This window comes from Hemicordylus capensis, chromosome 4 (genome assembly GCF_027244095.1).
Source record: "Hemicordylus capensis ecotype Gifberg chromosome 4, rHemCap1.1.pri, whole genome shotgun sequence".
Classification (NCBI taxonomy): domain Eukaryota; kingdom Metazoa; phylum Chordata; class Lepidosauria; order Squamata; family Cordylidae; genus Hemicordylus; species Hemicordylus capensis.
Window position 1 is genome coordinate 238753414 of NC_069660.1, and position 22877 is coordinate 238776290.

The window sequence follows — 22877 nt, forward strand, 5'->3', positions numbered from 1 at the left end:
TCTAAAGGAGGACAGGAGTCAAGAGAACCATGCATATAATTTCACTTGCAAACAACAGAAAACAAGTTCAGGGGCCTTAGAAGCCCTCCAATCTTCTGACTTTTATACATGTAATCGTCTTCTTAAAGTTTGAGCTCTGATTGCCTTGCCTCTTTTGACGCTGTTAGCTGATCTGCTTTGGTGGCGGGGAGGTGATGGTGGTGGTATTTTTTCACACAACGCATGATCAACCTATGAAATTATGGTTATAATTTGTAATGTTGGTTTTAAATTATTGTAAAGTTTAAATGATTTTAATTGTTTAATTGATTTAATGTTTTAAATGATTTTAATTGTAAACTACCTAGACGCAGAAGTTTTGGGCAATATAAAAATATGTTAAATAAAATAAAAATAAATCCTCTGCCACAAGTTGTGGTGATAGCCAACAGCCTGGATGGTTTTAAGAGGGGTTTTGATAAATTCATGGAGGACAGGTCTATCAGTGGCTACCAGTCCAAGGGTTATAGGCCACCTCCAGCCTCAGAGGCAAGGTGCCGCTCAATACCAGTTGCAGGGGAGTAACAGTAAGAGAGAGGCCGGCTCTTTCCTGTGGGCTTACCAGTGGCATCTGTGTGAACACAGGGCCACTATGTAAAACAGAATGCTGGACTAGATAGGCCTTGGGCCTGATTCAGCAGTGCTTTTCTTATGTTCTTATGATAGCATCATGAGCCTAGGCAGTCAAACATAATGGCTACCACAGGATCTAACTGAATGTCATAAAGAGGGTCCACAGTAAATAGTGAAGCAGCTTAGTGCACTGCTAACCAGAGGTTGAGAGATCCTAAAATATGACTTCTAAGATCAATTAATACCGTTTGCTAATAAAACCATGTAAAAATTGCCTAGATGCTAGTTTTCATATATGCTGGTGAAAACTGTATCAGCACTTTTGGAGCCTATTAATGAACAGAGACAATGCTGCCTATATTTGTAATTTTCTTACTTTCCACTTTTGAGAATACTAACAAGAGTAGAGATACTGAAAAGTTGGCCACAGTCACCAATTCTGATATTTCATCCACCTGGCTCATAAAAGTTTCAGGCAACTAAATAGGTGAAGTTTAGTTGTGACCTTCTGCCTTTGGATGTTATGACCAATACTGTTTTCTGTTCTGAAGAAATCTGATCAGCTACTGCTCTAAATTATTAATTTGGGATTTCTGGTGGGATGTGAAGCCTGTAGTTCCAGCATATACCCAGAACCTAATGCCAGTTAAAAGTCCTTCTGAATTAAGTGTGCAGCAATGTCTATCCATACTGTTAAACATGCTGTGTCCCATTCTCATGCCTGCAGGGCTAAAGGGTTTTTAAAAGAGAATTGAGAAGAAACCAATCCAACTGGGCCTCTCTCTTCACCACCGGGGGTGAGGTGGAACCTTAAGGAGAACTAAATTGGAGATTGTGTGTGACTTGCCTGAATAGCATCTGAAGCTATGCACTCTGCAGGTACGTTTCTCCAGAACAGCTGCTCTCCAACAGTGGATTATGTGAAACAGAGAGCAGATGCAGCCTGTGTTGAGGGCAGAAGTTTTGTCTTGGTAGATTGCTGGTTCCTACCAATTCTTATGATGGGATGGGCCGCAATTCATTATACTGAGAATCCCTCCCCTTCCTCTGAATAACTCAGAGCAGCTTTCCTATGATTCCCAGGTTGCTTTCCAACTCTGCTTAGCTTCAGCAGCAGAACTGCATTATGTGCCTTCAGCCCAGGAACTGTGTGACCTTGTGACACACAGTGAACAAGATGATTTTTAAACATTCCATTTCAAAAGGCATCTCACACATTTGCTGGATGGCAGCACATATATACCTGAACAGTAGGACTGAGCACTATGGAAATGTTCTGGATGTTCATTTTTGTTTCCAGCTCCTTTGCAATGACGTGGTCCATATGCACAATCAGCCAGGAAATCAGGAGAAGGTTGCACTCTGGCAGGTCTTTCAGGAGACGCTGACACTCCTGCACTTTCTCAGTCTCCAGGCTCTTTCCACAAGCATCTTCAAAGCGAGGCATCAGCTCTTTGGTAAGCAAGTTTTCGGGAAGTTCCCGCAGATACTGTTTCAACAAACTGGCTACAGTGTTAGGCTCATACTCCTCCAGATTGGGGGATTCTTCTCGATCGTATGCTGCTTTTAGCTCATCCACCTTCGATTTAATGCCTTTAAACAAGTAAAAACCAGAATTTTTTTTAAAAGATGACCTTCTAGAATAAAATGTACGCTGAATACATCAGTCAACCAAGTTTAAAATATATATTGTGTAGCACTTCACTATGGAGTACACTATTTTTTTATTAGGTTTATATAATCCAACATATCCACAGAAGGTCAGGTTGGGGAACAATCTTCTAAAAATGAAGTACTATAAAGTAAGTGTGAATATGTTTATAACATGTAAAATAAATGTGAAAAAATAAAGAGCATGCAGAGAGATATTCTCAGTGGTTAATCCACAGCTCTGAAACTCTCCCCTTCCTGAGAGTCACCGAAGACCACTGTCTGACCATTTTTTGAAGTCACTAGAATACTGTCAGAATAATGATAATGTCTATAGGAGAACGATCAGAAGAGAGTTTCAGAGCTGAGGAGAAGCACTAAACACTTCCCCCACACCCAATATAGATGGCATGCTTAAGAAGCTTTTGATTGATTTGCGAGATTGTGGAAGGACCTAGGGAAGAAAACATCTTCTAAAGTTCATCAGATCCAAGACATTTAGGACTCTAGAGCACCAGAGCTTCTGTCTCTCTAAAGGCAGGGCTGCCTTTGAACAGATTCTTGTTTACCTTGTATTTATCACCTCTAGACACTGTTTAGACATGGGCTTCCAGCTGCTAAGAGGTGAATGCCACAATTACACTCAGTACAGCAAACAAAGGGCATTTGTACACTGTGTACAGACACTTAAGAGTTTTTCTCCCTATCCTGCTCTTGTTGCTACATATACAGCTATTTTTCAAACTCCTGATTTCTTTAGAACGCTAGCAAAAAAGGAAATTTACTGGGAAAAGGTCCTTGAGGACTGACAAGTTGAAAACAACAGTTACATTCTTATGTGCTCGGTAACTCCAGAACAAAGCAATAAAGCAGCAGTCTCACATACCTAAAGCACTTTGTTCATTTTGTATTAAATCATAACAAGACGACTATAAAGGAGTCACAAAACATTGACTCCTTACTCAGATATAACATCAGTGCACAATGATCATAGGTAAAGGAAGGAGGGAGAAATAAAAACTGCAAGTAGCTGAAGGAAGAAAGGAAAAGAGTAGCAGTCAGCAGAAAAGATGAGAGTAGTAAAAGGAGCTGGTGGCAGCTTTCAGGCTTAGAAATGTTATCCCCCAAATTGGATGTTGGAGTTTTGGAAGCATCCCAAGAGTCTTGAATGTGCAAAAGCACTCCAATTGGTATGAACTCATAGAGGATCACAAGGATGCATATTTTACTATCTTGCACACACAAGAGCAAGGAGCAGCACAGCAAAGGATGAAATACTAGGAACCTCATTTAAAAGTCCTCAAGGAGAAGGTGGGGGGGAAGAATTACTATATTTCTGCAAGGAATTGTAACACAGTACCAAAGAAAGCACAGTAACTGTTTTCAGAAATGTCACATGCACAATATTTATATAGAGGACATCTTAAAAATATTTACTTCCTGTGCAGTTTTGTCTCTAAACTCTGTCTCTGAATTAGCTTTTCACTTCTTGTCAAAACAGTTCGTGCACTGCATTTAGATTGCTGGCATGATTTGTCCCACAGGTGGCATTCACAATTCAAAATACAGCTGGATAATTAAATAAATGACTCAAACCATTGTTACTTTTATGTAGGTCGAGGTTACACAACTGCAATGGCTGCCAATTTTCTTGGCATTACAACCAGGGTGTTTTCTTCAAGTCAAGCTAAACTCTTCAGCTACTGCCTGACATTCTCCCTTGTTTCAAGATGCCTACTAATGAAGACTGTGGATATAGTTATAAAGAAATAGTTTCAATTGTACCTACATCAGTGATCCTTCCAGTCTTAAATTTAGGGCTAAGCATAAATTAAAGAGCAAAGTTATATATTTAATTTCAGGGAAATAGCAAGTTATAGTACAGAGATTTTTTTTATAAATTGAGTTGATGAGTAGAGGCAGAAAACTACCTGATACTCTGTAGATGCCTTCACATTTCATGCCGTATTTCTCTACATAATCTATGCATTCCCGGAAAACTGCAGGCAGGCGGATGCCATCGTACAACATGGTCCTTTCTGCTGCATCTGCCAAAGGGATTCCAAACACAGGTCGATGCCTGGGAATATCCACCTGTGGCATCTCTGCCTCTTGAGTTGGCTTTTTCTTTTTCTTTTTCTCTTTCCACTGTTTGACAACATCTGCTGCTGTTAAGTCTTTTGATTTTTTTTCTTTATGCTTTTCCTCCTTGTGCTTGTCTTCTTTATGCTTCTCATCTTTGGGTTTTTCTTTTATCTTAAAATCCTTTTCCTTCTTTTTGGAGAAGCTTGGCTTCTTGAAAACATGGATCCCTTTAGAGCGCTTTAACTTGGAGGGACTTTCAGCTTCATCTCCAGAGCTGTCTTCCTGGAAGGCTGCATAACCTTCCGCTGTTGAAAGAAAAAGGGAGAGGCAAAGAACAGAAAATATCAAATATTTATTCTCTCTAGAAAAGGTGAAAAATGAACAAGCTAATAATGCTTAGTAATAGTATGGTAACGATCAGCATTCTCACTTTACCTTTTGCAGAGCTAAGCAGGATAAATACTGGGGGCCAGTTCTGACTATAGATTTTTCCTCCATGGGAAAATATACATGAGAACATTTACACTGGTAAATATATTCATACATATTTTTCAGGGGGAATCCATGAACAGGATCTTCCTGAAACATTCACTTGGAATTCCTTCATGCAGTGCTATCCTTAAGCATATTTGTTTTGAACTAAATCCCCCGAGTTCAACTAGATTGTCCCCCAATAAATAGGTTAGGGTTGCAGTATTAATATTTTCTAGATGTGTGTTGCTGTTATGCAAAACATCAGCACACAAAACTGATGCAATCCAGTGATAAAAATGATGAACACCACATTCTGCTCATCTTAAACCCTCTGTGAGACACTATATGATCTACAAACATTGTGTATTTCTACAGTCAACAACTCAAAATCAATTCCTTTTGTAGGCACACTTAAAAATCAACCTGGAAAAAAGAACAAAGTTTGCAAACCTGCTCTATAAGAGCTTTGCTATAGACTTCCATGGGATGTGAAGAACTGCATTCAAAATCATTTAATTTTCCACTCTTCAAACAGGCAAAACCAGATATCCTAGAATATTAATGTATTCATTTACTCAGGCACACCCTCTAAAATGAAAGAAAACTTACTTTTCAGTTCGACAGGCAAAGTCGTCCCAAGCATCCTGACACATCACCAACTACTGGTGTTCACTTGGATTATGTGAACTGCACATGAGATTTCAATTCCATAGTCATAAGACAAATATTGCATTCACTGCAAATTACCAGGTACTGTTCTGCCTCTGAAATATATGCATAGGAGTCTAATAAGCTACACCTCTTCTGTAACTAGCCCTGCCTACCCTGTAGGCAAGAACAGGAAAATATTTTTTAAAAAAATTTAAAACCCATACACCCACTGCTGATTGCAGCACATGTGCTAAGACACAGGGAAGGAGGAAGGCTCAGAGAAAAGAGGTTATATACAATGTTTAACCAACTAGGTAGTTAACCAACTAGAGCACTGATGTGATATTCCAGCATGTTTAGCATGTTGCCAGAGAGGCAGTAAGGGTTCTGTATAGATTACAAATATGGATCAACCTGTAACAAAAGGGCTGGTGTATGGCCCAAGATAGTGCTGCATGGTATACCATTTCAGAAACATGTCTAGATGAAGAGGGAAATATAGTTTTGAGACTTCAGGGTTGTGTGTTGGTGTTTTTTAATCTATTTAGCCCTCCAATTCCAACTTTTTTCTCTCGTCTTTGCCACAAATCCTAACTCCCGCCATTGTTCTACTTCTTTCCCACAAAATACAAATCCTGTCTCTGCTTCCAATTCTCTTTCTTCTTCAGTCCCCCAAATGGATCCAAACCCTCCTCTTGACTCACAGATCTTTACTCCTTAACAAACACTTACAATATTTCTTTTCTATAAATGTCAAATTTCTGTATTCCACTCCTTCATCACCACCATACATCTTAAGCCTTTCTCCAACATCTCCATACCCTTCACCTCTCCTATCGACACCAAGCTTTGTGCAATGAACAAAGTGTGCTAGTGCAAGACTGTTGCAAAGCTATGCAAAGTTGCGGGAATGTTCCAAGCTGCATGTTTGTGCTTTTGCATTTACATTTTGGGATTTTGCCACCTTGGGGAGATAGAGGTGCTAATTACTTAACAAAACTGCATTTTTCTAAATTTCGGGTTTCATGTGTTGCCCTCTTCTCTTTTGGAACTGAGATTTGCTAAAGATCATCCTGCTACGGTTTTCTGCCCTTGTGGCGTTGGCCTCCTGGAAACGTCACCCATGTATTGCTATATTGCTCTTTATATCGGGATGCTAGAGGAGAACTTATTTCCCCTCTGTTACTCAAATTTCCCGGAAGGTGTGAGCTCTTTTATACATATTACTGTCTTGTGGATTCAAGCCCCGAGATTACAACAATTGTAGCTAAATTTTTCTACATTGCCATCAGGTTAAGGTCCCTATTAAGTGCTTAATTGCAAGAACTGCTTACTGTTTATAAGTAATTTTTATGAGTGATTGTATTCTGCTTTATTGTGTTTTAGCATTGTTTATTGATCGTTGTATTGGGCATATTTGTTACTCCTATTTCTGCTGGCCAATGGCCATAATAAAATTGATGATGATGCTTTTGCACAAAAGTTCCCTGCAAAACACATGAAGAAGAGATTTTACAGCCGGAGACGGATCACCCTGTTGTGAAAGCATGTTTGCACTAGCACAACTCTAGTCTAGAATGCAAACTCCTGACATAGTCCATCTCACTAGTGCAAGATATTTGCACTAGTGCAGTTGGTTTGGATGTTGGCTGTTATTTGTAGATTCAGGAACAAGTATACAAGCCTTTTAAAATATCTATATTAAAACATTTATTCTGGCAGCATCATGTACAGTGATAGGTAAATCAATAATTTTAAAAAACACATTAAAAGCAGACAGTGGCTCACATTCTCTGCAGCTTTTGCTCTGCCATCACAGGGAGTCATGACATTAGCTGCACTGCTCTACATGGACCATCAGGGACATATTTCTAGCAGCGGACAGGGCTTTTGTAGGGAGCAGAGAGAAGCGAAAGCCACTTCCTGATCCTTACCCCATGCTCTGCAGGCCTGCACAGCATGGCTGCAACACAATCTGTTCTGCCTTCCTAAAACTGCAGAGAACATTGGCCAGAAAATACCAAAATACATGCTAGTATCACACATTGGGAAAGAGGGGGCACCTACTTCGTTTTTCTTTTTTCTTAAATTTTCCTTTCTTCTTGCCATGCTCTTTCTCATCATCAGAAACAATATCAGGAGGTTCGTGCAGGCTGTCATGAGGTGGAGAAGGCTCACCAGTTCGATATAAGCCAGGGAATTTTGTTGGGCTTATTTCTTCAGAGCTTGGGGTCCGCGCAAGATTCCCACCATGCTCCACTCTGCGGTGCTCACTGGGGCTGCTGGTAGGAGGCAGGAAGCACTCCGTCATTCTTACTCTCCAACACCACACCAGAAGAATATCCTGTTACCTGTCCATTATGCCTATAACAAGAAGAACACAAGTAGTCTTGAAAAGTGCTCTATAGTGTGAGTAAATGCTTTCAATACATAGAAGTATAAACATAGCTGAACCCTGCTTCACCAAAAAGGGTGTTAAGAATAAGCCCTATGACATACAAAAGGATTGCTCATACCAGCACGTGTATATGGCTGCAGGTTTAGAAATTTATACTTTAACTACACAATGACAGTTTGCAGAAATTGTGTGCAACTTCCTGAGGGGATCATACATTTTTTACACTTTGCGCTCCACTCTCTGCATGTGGCAATATCGGCATATCAACCCTTTGTTTTACCTACACACCCCTGAAGTAAGCACCATTCTTTGTTTACAACACAATCATAACGATACAATGACACAAGGGCATGCGTTGTGAGGCATGAGCAGAAAATCACAACCAAACAAGGTACTGTGCTGGGCAACACATGTAAAATCTTGGATTTGTTAGCAAGCTGAAACATTACAGCAGGGGTTGGGAATCTTTCAAAACTGGTGTGCCAAGTCTTCAGGAGCAGCTCAAGGGGAGAGTGGCTCGAAGCATACCTGGCATCCCCTCCTCGCTAGCCCTGCCTCTGCATTTGCTGGTCCATGATGCTGCCCACCTCCATGTCAGCATCACTGGCCATGACCCCAGCTGCCAGACTCACTGCCAGGTTGGAAACCCCGCACTCATAGCCATCCCTCTTCTTCCTAGTGGCATTCAGCACTGTTCTCCAGCCAGAATTAAGCTTCACCAGCTGGTCTGTTCTCTGACCTTCAGCAAATTGTTGTGCTTTGTCTGCTCCATTTCAGGAGCAGACAAAACATAGACATTTGTTGCTGGAAGGTAGGGAGAAAGCGTGCACACAAAGACTGGCCACTACGATGCCCACTATCTGCCTCCAGCTGGCATGCAGGGCTGTCCTTAGAGAGTCCTGGTGGGGTGTGGGGCCCAGGGCAAATCAGTCAGTGAGGGGGCCCCTTCCAGTTAATTCTAATGGGGGTTAAAAGAGCAGAGCCCGGGGCAGTTGCCCTGCTTGCCATGCCCTAAGGACAGCCCTTCTGGCATGTTACTGCTTGCTATAGTTGGCAGCAGACATCCAAGATTGGCAGCAGTGGACTCTCTGGCTGTGCCGACTGGCTGGCCCTCTCTCGCACATTTGTTTTTTCAGAGCATGCCTATTCAAGAGAGACAGCCAGTCAGCCGCCACAGCCAGAGAAACCTCTGCCACTGATCCTGGATGTCCGCTGCCTGTTACAGCAAGTTACAACACATCAGCCAGAGGTAGGTGGCAGGCATCACAGTGGCTGGTTTTCCTAGCAGTGTTGAGTACCACTCAAAAACATTTTGCATGCCACTTTTGGCACTCATGCCACAGGCTGCCTACCCTGCCTTAGATTTATAAGCCACATCAAGCACATGGGCTGCAAGTTGCCTACCATTCGCCTAGTCTGCTAACTTGGATAAGGATGCCAACTATTTTTACTACTCTTCATTTAAAATATCAATAATCTGACAAAATAAGAAAAAGCATCTTGTAGCCATCTGCCCATTAAATAAACTTAATCAAATCCCTGCCAGATACTGAAGAGAGTTTAAGTTATGCAAAAACACTCAATAGTTTGTTATTTTGTTATGTTTTGTTTTGTTTTGAAATAACCATAGCTCTGAATGTTGACCAAGGCTCTAAATTCACTATGTTATAGAACTGTAGCTAATTAAAGCCTTTGTCTCAGAGCAAGCTCACATGAAGGAAAGAAATGATGAATCATCTCTCCTGAGCTGCCTGGCTAGGCTTCTCCTAAAACTATTCTGTATTATTGGTAGGTTCAAAATGCTGCCGCCGCCACCACCACCCCTTTTATCTACAGAAACTCTCTGGGCTTGAGGTGGGATTACCCAGAAAAAACCTCTCTTAATTTGGTTCTTGGACAAGTACAAAAATCTTCCATGTGCAAGCCTACATGTGGTGAGAAAACTGATAGCTGATGAACGTTTGAGGACGTGTTTGCTCCAGAGAAGTCCCCCTTCCCCTCGCCTTTTCCTGAGTTAAGTACCAACTCGGAGAGGCGTGTAAAAAGAAAAGAACTTTAAAAACCTAGTTTTATTCCATTACTACAGACTGCTTCCATCTGAGGCTTTCTCAGCTTTTAGATACAGTTAAGAATACTTAGTAGGATTACAAAAATAGGTTGTCTTTATGCACACTGAAACATTTACAGAGGTTTTTGCAATGCCCTAGATGTATTGAGCGTAGGCTAGTGTTTCTTATTTCAATTACGTTGCAGGTAAACTATAATAGAACAGTATCCAGAATACGCACACAAAAGAAATATAACATCCCTAACCCAAAGTCTGACTGAACAAACGTCTCCCTATACTAAGCTCCCCTTTTCCTTGAACTCACCAAACTCCTGATGGGACTTCAAGCCTCCTGTAACCCTGTTTTCACAGGCTTTACAGTTATCCTCCTGCAGCCAACCTCCATGGCCACATGTACTCTTGTGCACCTCCAGCCAAGCTTCTTCTAACAAAGAACTCTCTTCTTCCTGGTACATAGGAAGCTGCCATATACTGAGTCAGACCAGTGGTCTATTTAGCTCACTATTGTCTTCACAGACTGGTAGCGGCTTCTCCAAGGTTGCAGGCAGGAATCTCTCTCAGCCCTATCTTGGAGATGCCAGAGAGGGAACCTGGAACCTAGATGCTCTTCCCAGAGTGGTTCCATCCCCTAAGGGGAATATCTTACAGTGCTCACATGTAGTCTCCCATTCATATGCAACCAGGGCAGACCCTGCTTAGCTAAGGGGACAAGTCATGCTTGCTACCACAAGACCAGTTCTCCTTTCTGGGAGACAGCTCTATCTAACAGCTCTCTAGGTCCCACTCACCTGTAATGCTAATTGGCTGGGCCCTGGAGTTCACCAGCCTGTCAGTCAAGACAGGGTTCACTTCCGTTTAACTCTTTAGAAGGAGGGGAGGCTGGTCACTACAAGAATATGCGTGGATTTCGCTGCTGAAAGTGAATGAGTGTAGCATTCAGATGGAAACATCTATCCTTTGCTTTCAATAGCAAGCTCTATGCAAAACATTTTGCTTTTACGTTTGACTGCTCTACAAAATTAATTTTTTGGGGGGGAAATAGAGCAATCAAACTTAAAAGCAAAATGATTTTCATAGAGCTTGCTATGAGGCTCTTTGGGGGGCATTTTAATTATTGTGAGTGCCCTTTCCACGCTTTTAAAAGCAGGATTCACATGAAGAAATAAATGCAGACATACATAAATGCAGTGACATCAGAGCACGAGCAATGCTAGTTGGCAGGGCACACTTCAGGCTGCAAATTTTTCCACTGGCTCGATTTGCAAGCAATGAAATATATACAAAAGGATTTCTGGAGGTGCCAACTTAAGACTTGACACTTGCAATATAACAAGTATTGCAACTGGCAGAACACAAAATCCTGAAGATGCAGGGTACCTTCCAAACAGGTCTGTTTAGAAGTTTGGAAAATAGAAATAATCTTAGCAATTTCTGCCAATGGCAATACATTTCTTCATCCTGTACACTTCCCTTTCTCTCTGGAACTCAGTCATTACCCAACATATTTATTAGCTCATCATTTCCCCTTTCTTTTCTGAAAAAGAAATGGGAGGGGGAGGGGGAAACTGGGCAAAGGGTAAAAAACCTATAGCTTACAAGCAGTATGACAGCATACAATTTTAAATTTGCCTATGTCAATTTCCTACATGGGAATATTTATTTCCATGACATAATATCGGGATACTTTTAATGCATAACTATAAACCTTCTTGTTGGAAGTTACTGCTTGGTTAACGTTGCCTTCAGGCCGACTTGCAGTTACATAAAGTACACTCTGTCTTGTTAGCTGAGAAGTTCATCATGTATACACATGCACCGGCAGATTAAGTTTACATTTCAAAAACCAGCATCATGGCAACTTCAAATTCCCACATGAATCATTCTTGCTACAATTACCACAAATGAAAGTCTTACAAGGGACCTCCAAAAAAGCTTCATAGGTAAGAGCAAGGAAAACCCTTGAGAAGGATTTGCAAAGTTCCCTTGGTTTAACAGCAACTGCGGGGAGTGGGGAAATTAAAGAGGGAAACAGCCTTGGGAGGGCAAGTTAAACACTCCCTCTTCCAATGTTATTGTTCAAATTCAATCAAATTTGAAGTCACCTGCACCTGTATTAAACTTGCAGGGAGAGAACCAGGGATCCTGCAAGTAAACAGCTGCCTATGAAGAAGATGTCATCAAGGAAGGTTTGAATTATTGGACTACGACCTATGCTACCTCCTGGAACTTGACTGTGTACACCTTGCAATGATTGGGAAGAATGTGTTTGGCAGGAGCCTCACAAAAATTATTAAAGGGGCTTTTAACTGAACATAAGCATCAGCTGGATCAGGCCCAAGACCTATCTAGTCCAGCATCCTGTTTTACACAGTGGCACAACAGATGCCTCTGAGAAGCCCACAGACAAGAGGCGAGGGCATGCCCTCTCTTTTGCTGTTGCTCCCCTATAACCGGTATTCAAGGACATCTTGCCTCTTAGGCTGGAGGTGGCCTATATCCACCAGACTTGTAACCATTGATAGAACCGTCCTCCATTAATTTGTCTACGCTCCTTTTAAAGCCATCCAAGCTAGCGGCCCACATCTCATGGCAGAGAATTCCATAGATTAGTTATGTGCTATGTGAAAAGATACTTCCTTTTGGTGGCCCTAAATTTCCTGGCCTTGGGTTTCATGGGATGACCCCTGGTTCTAGTGTTGTGAGAGAGGGAGAAAGATTTCACTATCCACTCTCTACTCCATACATAATTTTATACACCAATATCATGTCTGCCTGTAGTCGCCTTTTCCAAACTAAAGACCCCCAGATGTTGTAGTCTTTCCTCATAAGGAAGGCGCTCCAGGCCCCCCATCATCTTGGTTGACCTCCTCTTCATCTTTTCCAGTTCTTCAATGTCCTTCTTAAGATATGGTGACCAGAACTGTATGCAGTACTCCAAATGTGGCTGCAGCATAGATTTGTATAAGGGCATTATAATATTAGCATTTTTATTTTCAGTCCCCTTCCTAATGATCCCCAGCATGGAATTGGCCTTTTTCACAGCTGCTGAGCACCAAGTCGACACATTCAACGAGCTGTCCACCATGACCTCAAGATCTCTCTCCTGGTCAGTCACTAACAGCTCTGACCACATCAGTGTATATGTGAAGTTGGGGTTTTTTGCCCCAATATGCATCACTTTACACTTGCTTACATTGAACCACATTGGCAATTTTCTTGTCCATTCACCTGGTTTGAAGAGATCCTTTTGGAGCTCCTCACAATCTGTTTTGGATTTTATTACCCTTGATAGTTTAGTGTCATCTCCACATTTGGCCACTTTGCTGGTTACCTCTAGGGATGTGCACGGAACCATGGCGGGGAGGCTCGAAGGTGGCAGGGGTGCCGCTTTAAGAGTGGGGGAGGATGCACTTACCCCTCTTGCTGCTTTCCCCCCACCGGCGTCTGTTTTTGTAAAAGCTCATCGGGGTGGCAGCGTACCTCCCTGCCGCCTCATTGTCCGGATATAACCGGAAGCCCCTGACGCACCCGCGCACGCAGTCACATAATCACATGGTTATATCCAGACAACGGGGTGGCAGCGAGATATGCTGCTACCCCGATGAGCTTTTACAAAAATGGACACCGGGAGGGGGGAAAGTGGCTGGAGAGGTAAGTGCACCCTCCCCCGCTCTTAAAGCGAGACACACACACCTGCCATAGAAACAGTGCACATCCATAGTTACCCCAATGATGGGGGTAACTGAACTCAATAGGGGAGTCAAACACAAGGCCAGTACCAAATACAGAACCAAATAATAGACACAAGAAAACATGTGTCAAGGCAGAAACCTTCTTCAAATATCTGAAGGACAGTCATACAGAAAGAGTCCTCGACTTGTTCTCTGTTTCTCCTGAGGGTGGAACTAGAAGCAATGGGCTGAAATTTCAAGGAAGCAGATTTAAGCTAAACATCAGAAAGAATTTCCTGACTGTAAGAGCTGTTTGTTCCACTGTCAATCTCCCTTGAGCATTAGTGGGCTGTCCTTCACTGGAAGTTTTCAAACAGAGGCTGGACAGCAATCTGTCAGAAATGCTGTAGCAGTTTCCTACACTGAGCAAGGAGTTGGATTAGATCTCCAAGGTCCTTTCCAACTCTGATTCTATTAATCTAGAGCTTTTTAAAACTTCAGAAGCTCTAAGTGCAGGTATCCATGTTACATGTACTTTGGCCCTGAGCTAAACACTTCAGAACAGCTATGCTGGCACCTAAGCAGGGTAAAATTTCTGAAAACCCTATATTTTTGAAATGTGGAAAATGGGAAAAAAGAGCCAGGGAGAAGAGATGAGAACTATGGAGATGGGGAAAGACCGAAAATAAAATGTCAAGATTATTCTGGGTAAAAAGTGATGAAAACATCAGGAGGGAGTGCCGGAGTGAAGAGTCCGAGACAAGATCTTTGAGACTTCAATTCACACACTTTCCACCTCCTGTAGGGCCCAAGCACAGAATACAGGGAAAGAGTACACTTTATTCAGGTCTGAAAGTCCAAGGGGCCCCAGGGTTTGCTGCAAGCTCATTACCACAAGCAAACATTGAGGCTAAATTGTAGATTATGAATGAGTATATTTATACAATCTTATTTTCCTGTATCCCTATGAGGTGTCTAGATTTTGTAAGATCTTTTGAGATTTATTGGAGTCAATCAGAAGTAAAATCAGAGCAGAACAAAAAACATGCTGAACAGTAAACAGCTGAATCAGGAGAGAGAGAGAGAGAGCGAGAGAGAGAGAGAGCACTTCTAGTTTGAGAAATAGTGTTAAATGTGCCCCTCTGCAGGTCATGCTTGCTCTCTCTCTCAAAAAAAATACACGTTCCAGAATTCATGAAATCAAGAGTTGGAAGGGGCCTTCTAGGCTATCCAGCTCAACTCCCTGCTTGATGCTGGAAATCCAGAGCTAGAGCATCTTTAACATGTAACCGCCCAACTTTAAAGACAATGAATCAGGGAGGTCTCACCATAACTGCTGGGCAACTGGCTCCACTGTCAATGTGCTCTCACCATTAATTACTTTCTCATAACATCCAACCAAAATCTACCCTCCTGCAACTTAAGCCCATTAAATCGAGTCCTGCCATCTGGGATAACAGTGAATAAGTCTTTGCCTCTTCTACTAGATAGCCATTCAGGTATTTGGAACAGGCTATATGCCACCCCTGAGTCTTCTCTTCTCCAGGCTAAACACCCAGTTCCATCAAACTTTTGCCATTGGTCAGAATCCAGTAGGTTCATATTTCTTTGAGTGGGGAGAAGCAGGGAAGTGCGGAAAAGGCTGAAGCAAAAGAGGGGGGCAAGAACAAAAACAGGATGAGAACAGGTGGGAAAACTGGAACCTCCAAAGCACTACCCCTGAGATTTCACATAGTATGAACTAGCACCTCCACCCCAGTCAGCAACTAAAGTCTAGCAGAAAAGTTCCTCTCAGTCATCTCCTCCCACATCAATCAAGAGTCAAGAATTTCTCTAAGTCTGTCCTCCAATACAAACAGCAATACAATTTGGCCTTGTAATCCAGCTCAACTTCATACTCCATGTCATAGGGAAAGTGTTTGTAGAAAGCCTCTGAAGTAAATTACAAGGGGAGACATTCTTGAGACTGGAGGCTATGCAGGAGACCAGATCAAGTCAACAGCTCCCTACTGTCAACATATAGGGGTGTGTGTGTGCGTGCATGTGTGCGTGTGTAAAAATGTTTTTACTCACATTTTTAGCCTACTTTCCAGTAGGCTTTTGAAATCACCTGGCATAGTGTGTGTGTGTGTGTGTGTGTGTGTGTGTTCGCCCGTCCCCCCACCTCAATGCCTGGACCAATATGAATTCAAGATGCCAGACACATGGACATTTGAGGCACAATTGGGCTAACCTGTGAACTGCCTGATTTGAACCAAATTTGCTACAGGTGTAGAGATGGCTCAAGGGCATAGTTTGTGATGCCATCCACCCTGATTCAAGATGGCAAATGCATGAATGTTTGAGGCACAAATAGGCTAAATTGTGAACTGCCAAACCAATCCGGAACAAATTTAGTCCAGCTGTAGGGATAATGAAAGGAAAATAGGCAGATTAGTTCTTCTTACTGTTGTATTTAGGAACATAGGAAGCTGCCATATACTGAGTCAGACCATTGGTCCATCTAACTCAGTATTGTCTTCACAGACTGGCAGCAGATTCTCCAAGGTTGTAGGCAGGAATCTCTCTCAGCTCTATTCTGGAGATGCCAGGGAAGGAACTTGGAACCTGGATGCTCTTCCCAGAGTGGCTCCATCCCTTAATTTGCACTACAGTGCTCACTTGTAGTCTCCCATTCATATGCAACCAGGGCACACCCTGCTTAGCTAAGGGAACAATTCATGCTTGCTACCACAAGACCAGCTCTCCTATATGGTATTTGGTGTTGACTGTACTTTTTAGAACAGATTGTATTTGTTTTTCATTGCTTTATAAACCATCCTGAATGCTTGCAGAAAAGGCAAGATATAAATATGTGTTCAGATAAATACATGTGTGTGCATATGTGTAACTATAATTCATAGGTACTCAGAGGTGGAAGGTCTTTGCCATTTCAAAAGAAGGACAGCAGCCAGAACATCTGTGTATAGGCAGCTGGTGCAAATGTTAGTTTTAAGGAGATTTTGTTTTTAGTTAAGTTATGGATAGGTGAGTATATTAGATTTCTGAGACAGAAGTGGAGGGCGGGGGAGTCACTTGTCTGGAAAGGGCGTTTGCCAGACCCAACCCCCTCCCTCGGAGCCAACCTTGCTGTTTCTGCATTTGTAAATCAACATCAAGAGTTATTCACGGGAGTAAGCTGGCTACAGTACAGTCTAAACCTGCTCTAAGGTGACGATTTCGTTACCCCTTTAGCCATCTTGTCGAATGCATCCCCAGAATGGCATGGTTATGGGTGACGTAGAAATTCTAACTCCACACTACACCAAGTCATTGTGAGCAGCGAACACACGAAACCAGGTGCTGAAGCAGGGCGGAGTAGAACATTTCTGCACTCATTGGCGCAGAAACGATGGTCGTGTGCACGTGGCAAACGTCACTCCCATCTCACCCGTAGCATGCACCACGGTGCCAACAGCCTCTTAATTAAGAAGACAGGAATACAGGGCATGCGGAGTTGGGGGGGGTAGTCTTTAGCCCTGGCCGCGCCTCACAGTTCCCCAATTCACCCCAGAGCACTAGAGGGCACTGCCCAGGCGAGTGCACGCATGCGCAGTACAGAGAGCGCTTCAACGGACGCCGCCCAACCCCACAGCATTGGCGAAAGGAGACACCGCATTCTCCCCCTTTCCCCCCCTCGCCCGAAGCGGAACTGCTGTGGGACAGAAAATGGGGTGGGAAGGAGCGCGTCCGCTTTACTGACCTGAGGGGAGGGCGGGGGGCTCCCGTCGTTTTGCAGGACGGCTGCGCTAAGCTCGGCTTCTCGGCCTTATCCGCGCCCCCCTTCAAGCCCCATCCCGCCGCCGCCTGTTTACCAGGTCGGATATAGGGAATAGAAGGAGGCAATTTCGAGGCGCATGCGCAAACACTTCCCCCTTCCGATTCACACCGACCCGTTTCTTCCAACCCTTTGGCTACCGAGGGCAGAGGCCGAGATTAGGCAGCGCACGCGCATGACGCATAGGGAGGAGCCGTCACAGTGGCTGAAGCAGCCCGAGCAGCGAGCTTCCTTGGAAGGGGCCGAAAACTGCTTTCTGCGCCTGCGCGTTCATGCACAAGTGAAACAGGCCTGGCTTGCCTTGCTATTCTCCTTTCTTGCCTTCTTACATAAAGGGCAGAAAGTCCGAGTCGAGCTCTTCCGGCCCCTTTCAGTGCAAGGCACGTTGGGAAATGTAGTCTTTCTTGTCGGTACGGTGCTGAGGGAGCTACCGATGGACAACGCTAAGGCGTGAGAGTAAGAATTAAAAGGTTCTGCTGTCACAAAGGCGGCTGGTGTTCAGTGTGGCTCGTTCTGGGGTGGGAGAAACTATTCGTCTCGTGGAAGCCGAGGTGGAGTTGTGGGGTTTGACAGTGGTGAGTTGTGCAAGGGTTAGTGCTGGAGCCTGCAGTCCTGTCCACCCACTCCCCTGGTACTTAGCCACCCTGAGTACACTCTCTTGGACTTACCCCTGAGTCGTCATCATGCATAAGACTGGACTGCAAGTGTACACCCCACAGCACACCACTTAAGGTTCAGACGCCGTGAAAGCCAAGATACATCACCTCCGCTTCTTCGCCTGAGAGAGACAGCCCCGTGGCGTTAGACAAGGTGCTCCTTCTTCATGCTTTGAAGCGGGCCTCTAAAAACATGGGAAGAGTCTTGCTGGATCAGATCAAAGGTCTGTCAAGTTCAGTACCCAGAAGCCGCCTCCTGCTGTTGCCTCGCCTCTGCCCTGCGGCCGCAACTGCTACTCCGTGTACATGGCTGCTGAGAAGAAGAGGTGCCCCATAGCCGTTGTGACTGAAAGTAATAGCCAGATATTACTCTGTATATTCATTCCCTCTTTACAACCACTAAGCAAGTGACCATAACATCTGATTCCAAGCAATTCCATAAATAAATTGTGCATTGCGTGAAAAAATATTTACTTTTATCTACCTGCCTGGAATTAGTTTTATTTGGATGACACTGAAATTCTAGTATTATAAGAGTGGGAGAAAACTATCTTATTTTCCTCACACTTTGCATAATTTATAAATCTCTATCATGTCACACACACTCCACCCTTAGTAATCTTTTCCCTAAACTAAACAGTTTAGTTTAGTTAAGAAAGGGTAACCAGAACTCTACACAGTATTCCAAGTGCAGTACCACACTATTTGTACAATCACATTATGATACTGATATGTTTAGAAAACCAAAGAAACTCCATTTTGTCTAGAAAAACTCATTTTAACTTAAAGTAACCCCAGCCCAGCTCAGGGACATCACTGTCTCTCATGATTAACGTCATTATCTCTCTGTAGCAAAATTGTATCTATGAAACTTGTTAACATAGTCAAGGTTCTCACTGTTTTTCGCTTACAGTCAAGAAAACAGGATTTAACCAAATAAGGAGTAATCACCAGGTGAACAATGAATCATTCGCATGCGTACTAGATACTTGGGCCATGTATACTGTGTCTAGGGTGTCAGCACCATTTAGATTGTTTGTATAAATGTAAGATGCACCTGTAACCAAATGGTAATCAGTTTGAGAACGTGAGCCTATTGATTACCTATTGCTGATTGCAGAGCAATAAACCTCAATTAATAATTCCCAATCCTTGTGTCTGACTGATTGGTTAAGCGGACCCAGGAACGAGCCCCATCCACACCAATACCAACAATTTTATTTTCAGTTCTTTCCCCCAAAATCCCAAGCACAGGGTTCACTTTTTTTTTTAAACGTCTGCCATGCACCGGATTCACATCTTAAAGGAGCTATGTACCATAACCCCAAAATCTCTAGGTAATTGCTGCCATCATGTATTTTTGAAGTGGGTGTGGGGTTGCCCTAATGTGCAGCACTTAATGTTTACTTACATTGGTGACATCCTCGTCAACCATGCAGCAGTACTGTATGAAAGGTGCCTCTGCTGTATTCAATAACATCCAGAGTTCCACTGTGAAGGTGGGGGTGGGGGGTGGTTTCCCTGATGTCTCCTTTCTTACACACACACACACACACACACACACACACACACACACGTCCCCAAGGGCTACATGGCCATCAGGGACATATATTCCTCATGTTAAAGAGTGCTTCCAGGGGAAGGAGAGATTGATTTAAGTCACCCCACCTCTGTCCCCAAAGCAGGGATCTGGATTACTAAATACTGTAGAGGTGCTTTGCACACAGTACCTCTGTACAGATAATGAGAATGTCAGCTATTGAACCTCATTTGCCATTTTGTTGCCCATTCAGCTAGTTTGGAAAGAACCTTTTGGAGCTTTTTGCACACATGTTTGGTTGCCTAGAGTCATATTCCATTATATTTAGAAGCCTACATAGAGTGGAAGGAAATCCTCAAAACTGAGAATTTGACAGCACTATTGCAGAAGAGGAAAGAGTATACTGAAAATCTGTATAGCAGGGACGTCGACATCCAAGATACTCCAGAAGATATTCCCTACTTGCAAGAACCTCTAGTATGGGAAGATGAAGTTAGATCAGAACTCCAGTCATTACCATGTCAGAAGACAACAGAAAGAGAATCAGTCAAGGCTCTAACCAAACTATGCCAGCAAATTAAGAGAACAACACAGTGGCTAACAGATTGGAAGAGGTCAGTCTACATACCCATACCAAAGAAAGGAGACTTAACAGATTGCGACTTAATGATTGAGACTTAACCATTGCACAATGTCCTTAATTTCACATGCTAGCAAAATAATGCTCAGGATCATCCAATGCAAATTAGAGCCCTATGAGGAAAAGGAAATGCTGGATGTTCAAGCTGATTTCAGAAAAGGCTGAGGAACAAGAGGCATCAAGAGACATCATTGCTGATGCACGCTGGATAATTGAGAAAGTAAAAGAATACCAGAAAGAAGTCAATATGTGCTTTATTGACTACAGAAAAGCCTTCGATTGCATTGACCATATCAAGTTGCGGAATATCCTTAGGAAAATGGGCGTCCCAGAAAATCTCATTGTTCTCATGCGAAACCTATACACAGGACAGGAAGCCACAGTCCAGAAAGACTATGGTGAAACAGACTGGTTCCAGATTGGCAAAGGAGTAAGGCAAGGCTGTATACTCTCTCCTTCTTTATTCAATGTATATGCTGAACATATACTGAGAGAAGCTGGATTGGAAGAAGATGAGCGTGGTTTTAAAGTTGAAGGAAGAAACGTCAATAACCTGTGCTACGCTGATGACACCACTCTGATAGCTGAGAATGTGGATGATCTGCAAGCTCTAGTAATGAAAGTCAAGGAGCACAGTGAAAATATGTGACTACAATTAAATGTAAAGAAGACTAAACTAATGACAACAGGTACAGCAACCAGCCTCAGAATTGGCAATGAAGACATTGAAGTGGTGGATAGCTTTTGCCTCTTAGGATCGACCGTCAACAGTAAAGGATCCAGCAGTCAAGAAATACGCTGCAGACTAGCACTTCGTAGGGCTGCAATGAAGGCCTTGGAAAGGATATTTAGATGCCCTGATGTGTCTACACCTACAAACATTAGAATTGTTCAGACAATGGTTTTCCCCATGACACTCTATGGATGCAAAAGCTGGATTTGAAAGAAGCAAGATAGAAAAAGCATTGACACTTTTGAACTTTGGTGCTGAAGAAGACTTTTGAGGATACCATGGACTGCCAGGAAAACAAACAAATGGATCATAGAACAAATCAATCCAGAATTTTCACTTGAGGCACAAATGACCAGGCTCAAACTATCATACTTCGGACACATTATGCGAAGACTCAGCTCCTTTGAGAAGTCCTTAATGCTGGGAAAGTTGAAGGACAGAGAAGAAGTGGACGACCAGCAGCAAGGTGAATTGGCTCAATTACAACAGCAATAAATGCACCACTGAGAGACCTTAAAGTCCAAGTTGAAGACAGATCATCCTGAAGAGAATCTGTCTATGTGGTCGCTAAGAGTTGACACCAACTTGATGGTACTTAATCTATCAATTGCAGAAGAGGGTTATATTATTGGTGAATATGGAGAGTAGCAGTGGAATTTGTGGGAAGTGTCTTTGGTACAGGAAGGAGAAATGGAACAGGGGCTGGATTCTAGAAGTGCCTGTATCTATCTATCTATCTATCTATCTATCTATCTATCTATCTATCTATCTATCTATCTATCTGTCTATCTTTGCTTTTCTCATTATTAATCACTTTCCCCATCAATTTTAGACTGCACAAATGTTCTTTTCAAAATGTAAATTTGCTTTTAGAACTGTACATTTTATGTCTAGTTGCACTTTAAAAAAACAACCACCCTGGAATATTGGAAGCTGCCTTATATTGACTCAGACCCTGGTCCATCTAGTTGAGTTTTGTTGACACCGGCTGGCAGCAGCTCTCCAAAGTTACAGGCAGGAGTCTCTCCCAGCCATAACTGGAGATGCCAGGGAGTGAACCTAGGATCTTATGCATGCAAGCAGGCAGCTGTTCTTCAACTGAGATATGCCCCCTTCTCCTAAGGAAAGTATCTTACGGTGTTCACATTTAGTCTCCCATCCAAATGCATACCAAGGCAAAGCCTGCTTAGCAATTGGGACAATTCATACTTGCTACCACAAGAACCAGAGTAATGTGCTGGTATGATGATGAACAGAAGGTCATATGTAGGAGGTGAAGACAAGAAAGTCAGTAGTGTGGTCTAAGATCATCCTGAATATCTGATTCAAAACATAGTGTGGCTTTATTCGGAGAGTAACATTACTGTTTGACCATCACTCTCTCTTCCTTCATTGGCCAGGGTGTTGGAGGCACAAAGGCACAGTGTTCCCTGCAGGTAGCGGTGGTTTTCATACAGATGAGTGCAGTGTGACGCAGAGCTATCTACCAAAGATTGTGGCTTTGCATGCTTCCAAGTGAATTTGGTGTTCCCATCGCCTAACGAGATCTGATAGCTCTACAGAGGTCTTACATCTGTTTAAAATACCATGGTCTCTTTTTACAGAAGATCCTTTTGCCTCATATATTTTCATTTTATTTATTTGTTTGTTTATTTATTTATTTATCCTCATCTGTATTTTTCAAAATGTGTCCATATTACATTTAGTTGTCTTTTTAACAATGCAATTTGTTCAAATATTGGATGAGGATGCCGCAGAGATCAGGCTTTGGTCCTAAATCCAGTCACTTTAAATGTTAGCAAAGTTATAATGACTTCTGAAGCACAACAGATATTTAAAAATCACTGTTTACTTGGGCTGAGATTGAAGGGTGCACTTGTTT

The 22877-nt window shown here is 42.8% G+C and overlaps 1 protein-coding gene across 3 annotated transcripts in view; it reads right to left on the minus strand.

Moving 5' to 3' along the window:
- Positions 1 to 17679, minus strand: part of RALBP1 (ralA binding protein 1) — a 35907-nt gene extending 18228 nt beyond the window's left edge. For 2 of the 3 annotated variants that reach the window (XM_053247788.1, XM_053247787.1), the window contains exons 1-4: positions 17352 to 17679; positions 7540 to 7836; positions 4194 to 4652; positions 1856 to 2205 (exon numbers count right to left, since the gene is read on the minus strand). In XM_053247788.1, the coding sequence (XP_053103763.1) occupies positions 1856 to 2205; positions 4194 to 4652; positions 7540 to 7783 (1053 nt within the window). In that variant the 5' untranslated portion in view covers positions 7784 to 7836; positions 17352 to 17679. Of the gene's footprint in view, positions 1 to 1855; positions 2206 to 4193; positions 4653 to 5430; positions 5586 to 7539; positions 7837 to 17351 lie in introns of those variants that run through there. The other variant, XM_053247789.1, reaches the window with a different exon arrangement.
- Positions 17680 to 22877: the final 5198 nt, after the last annotated feature.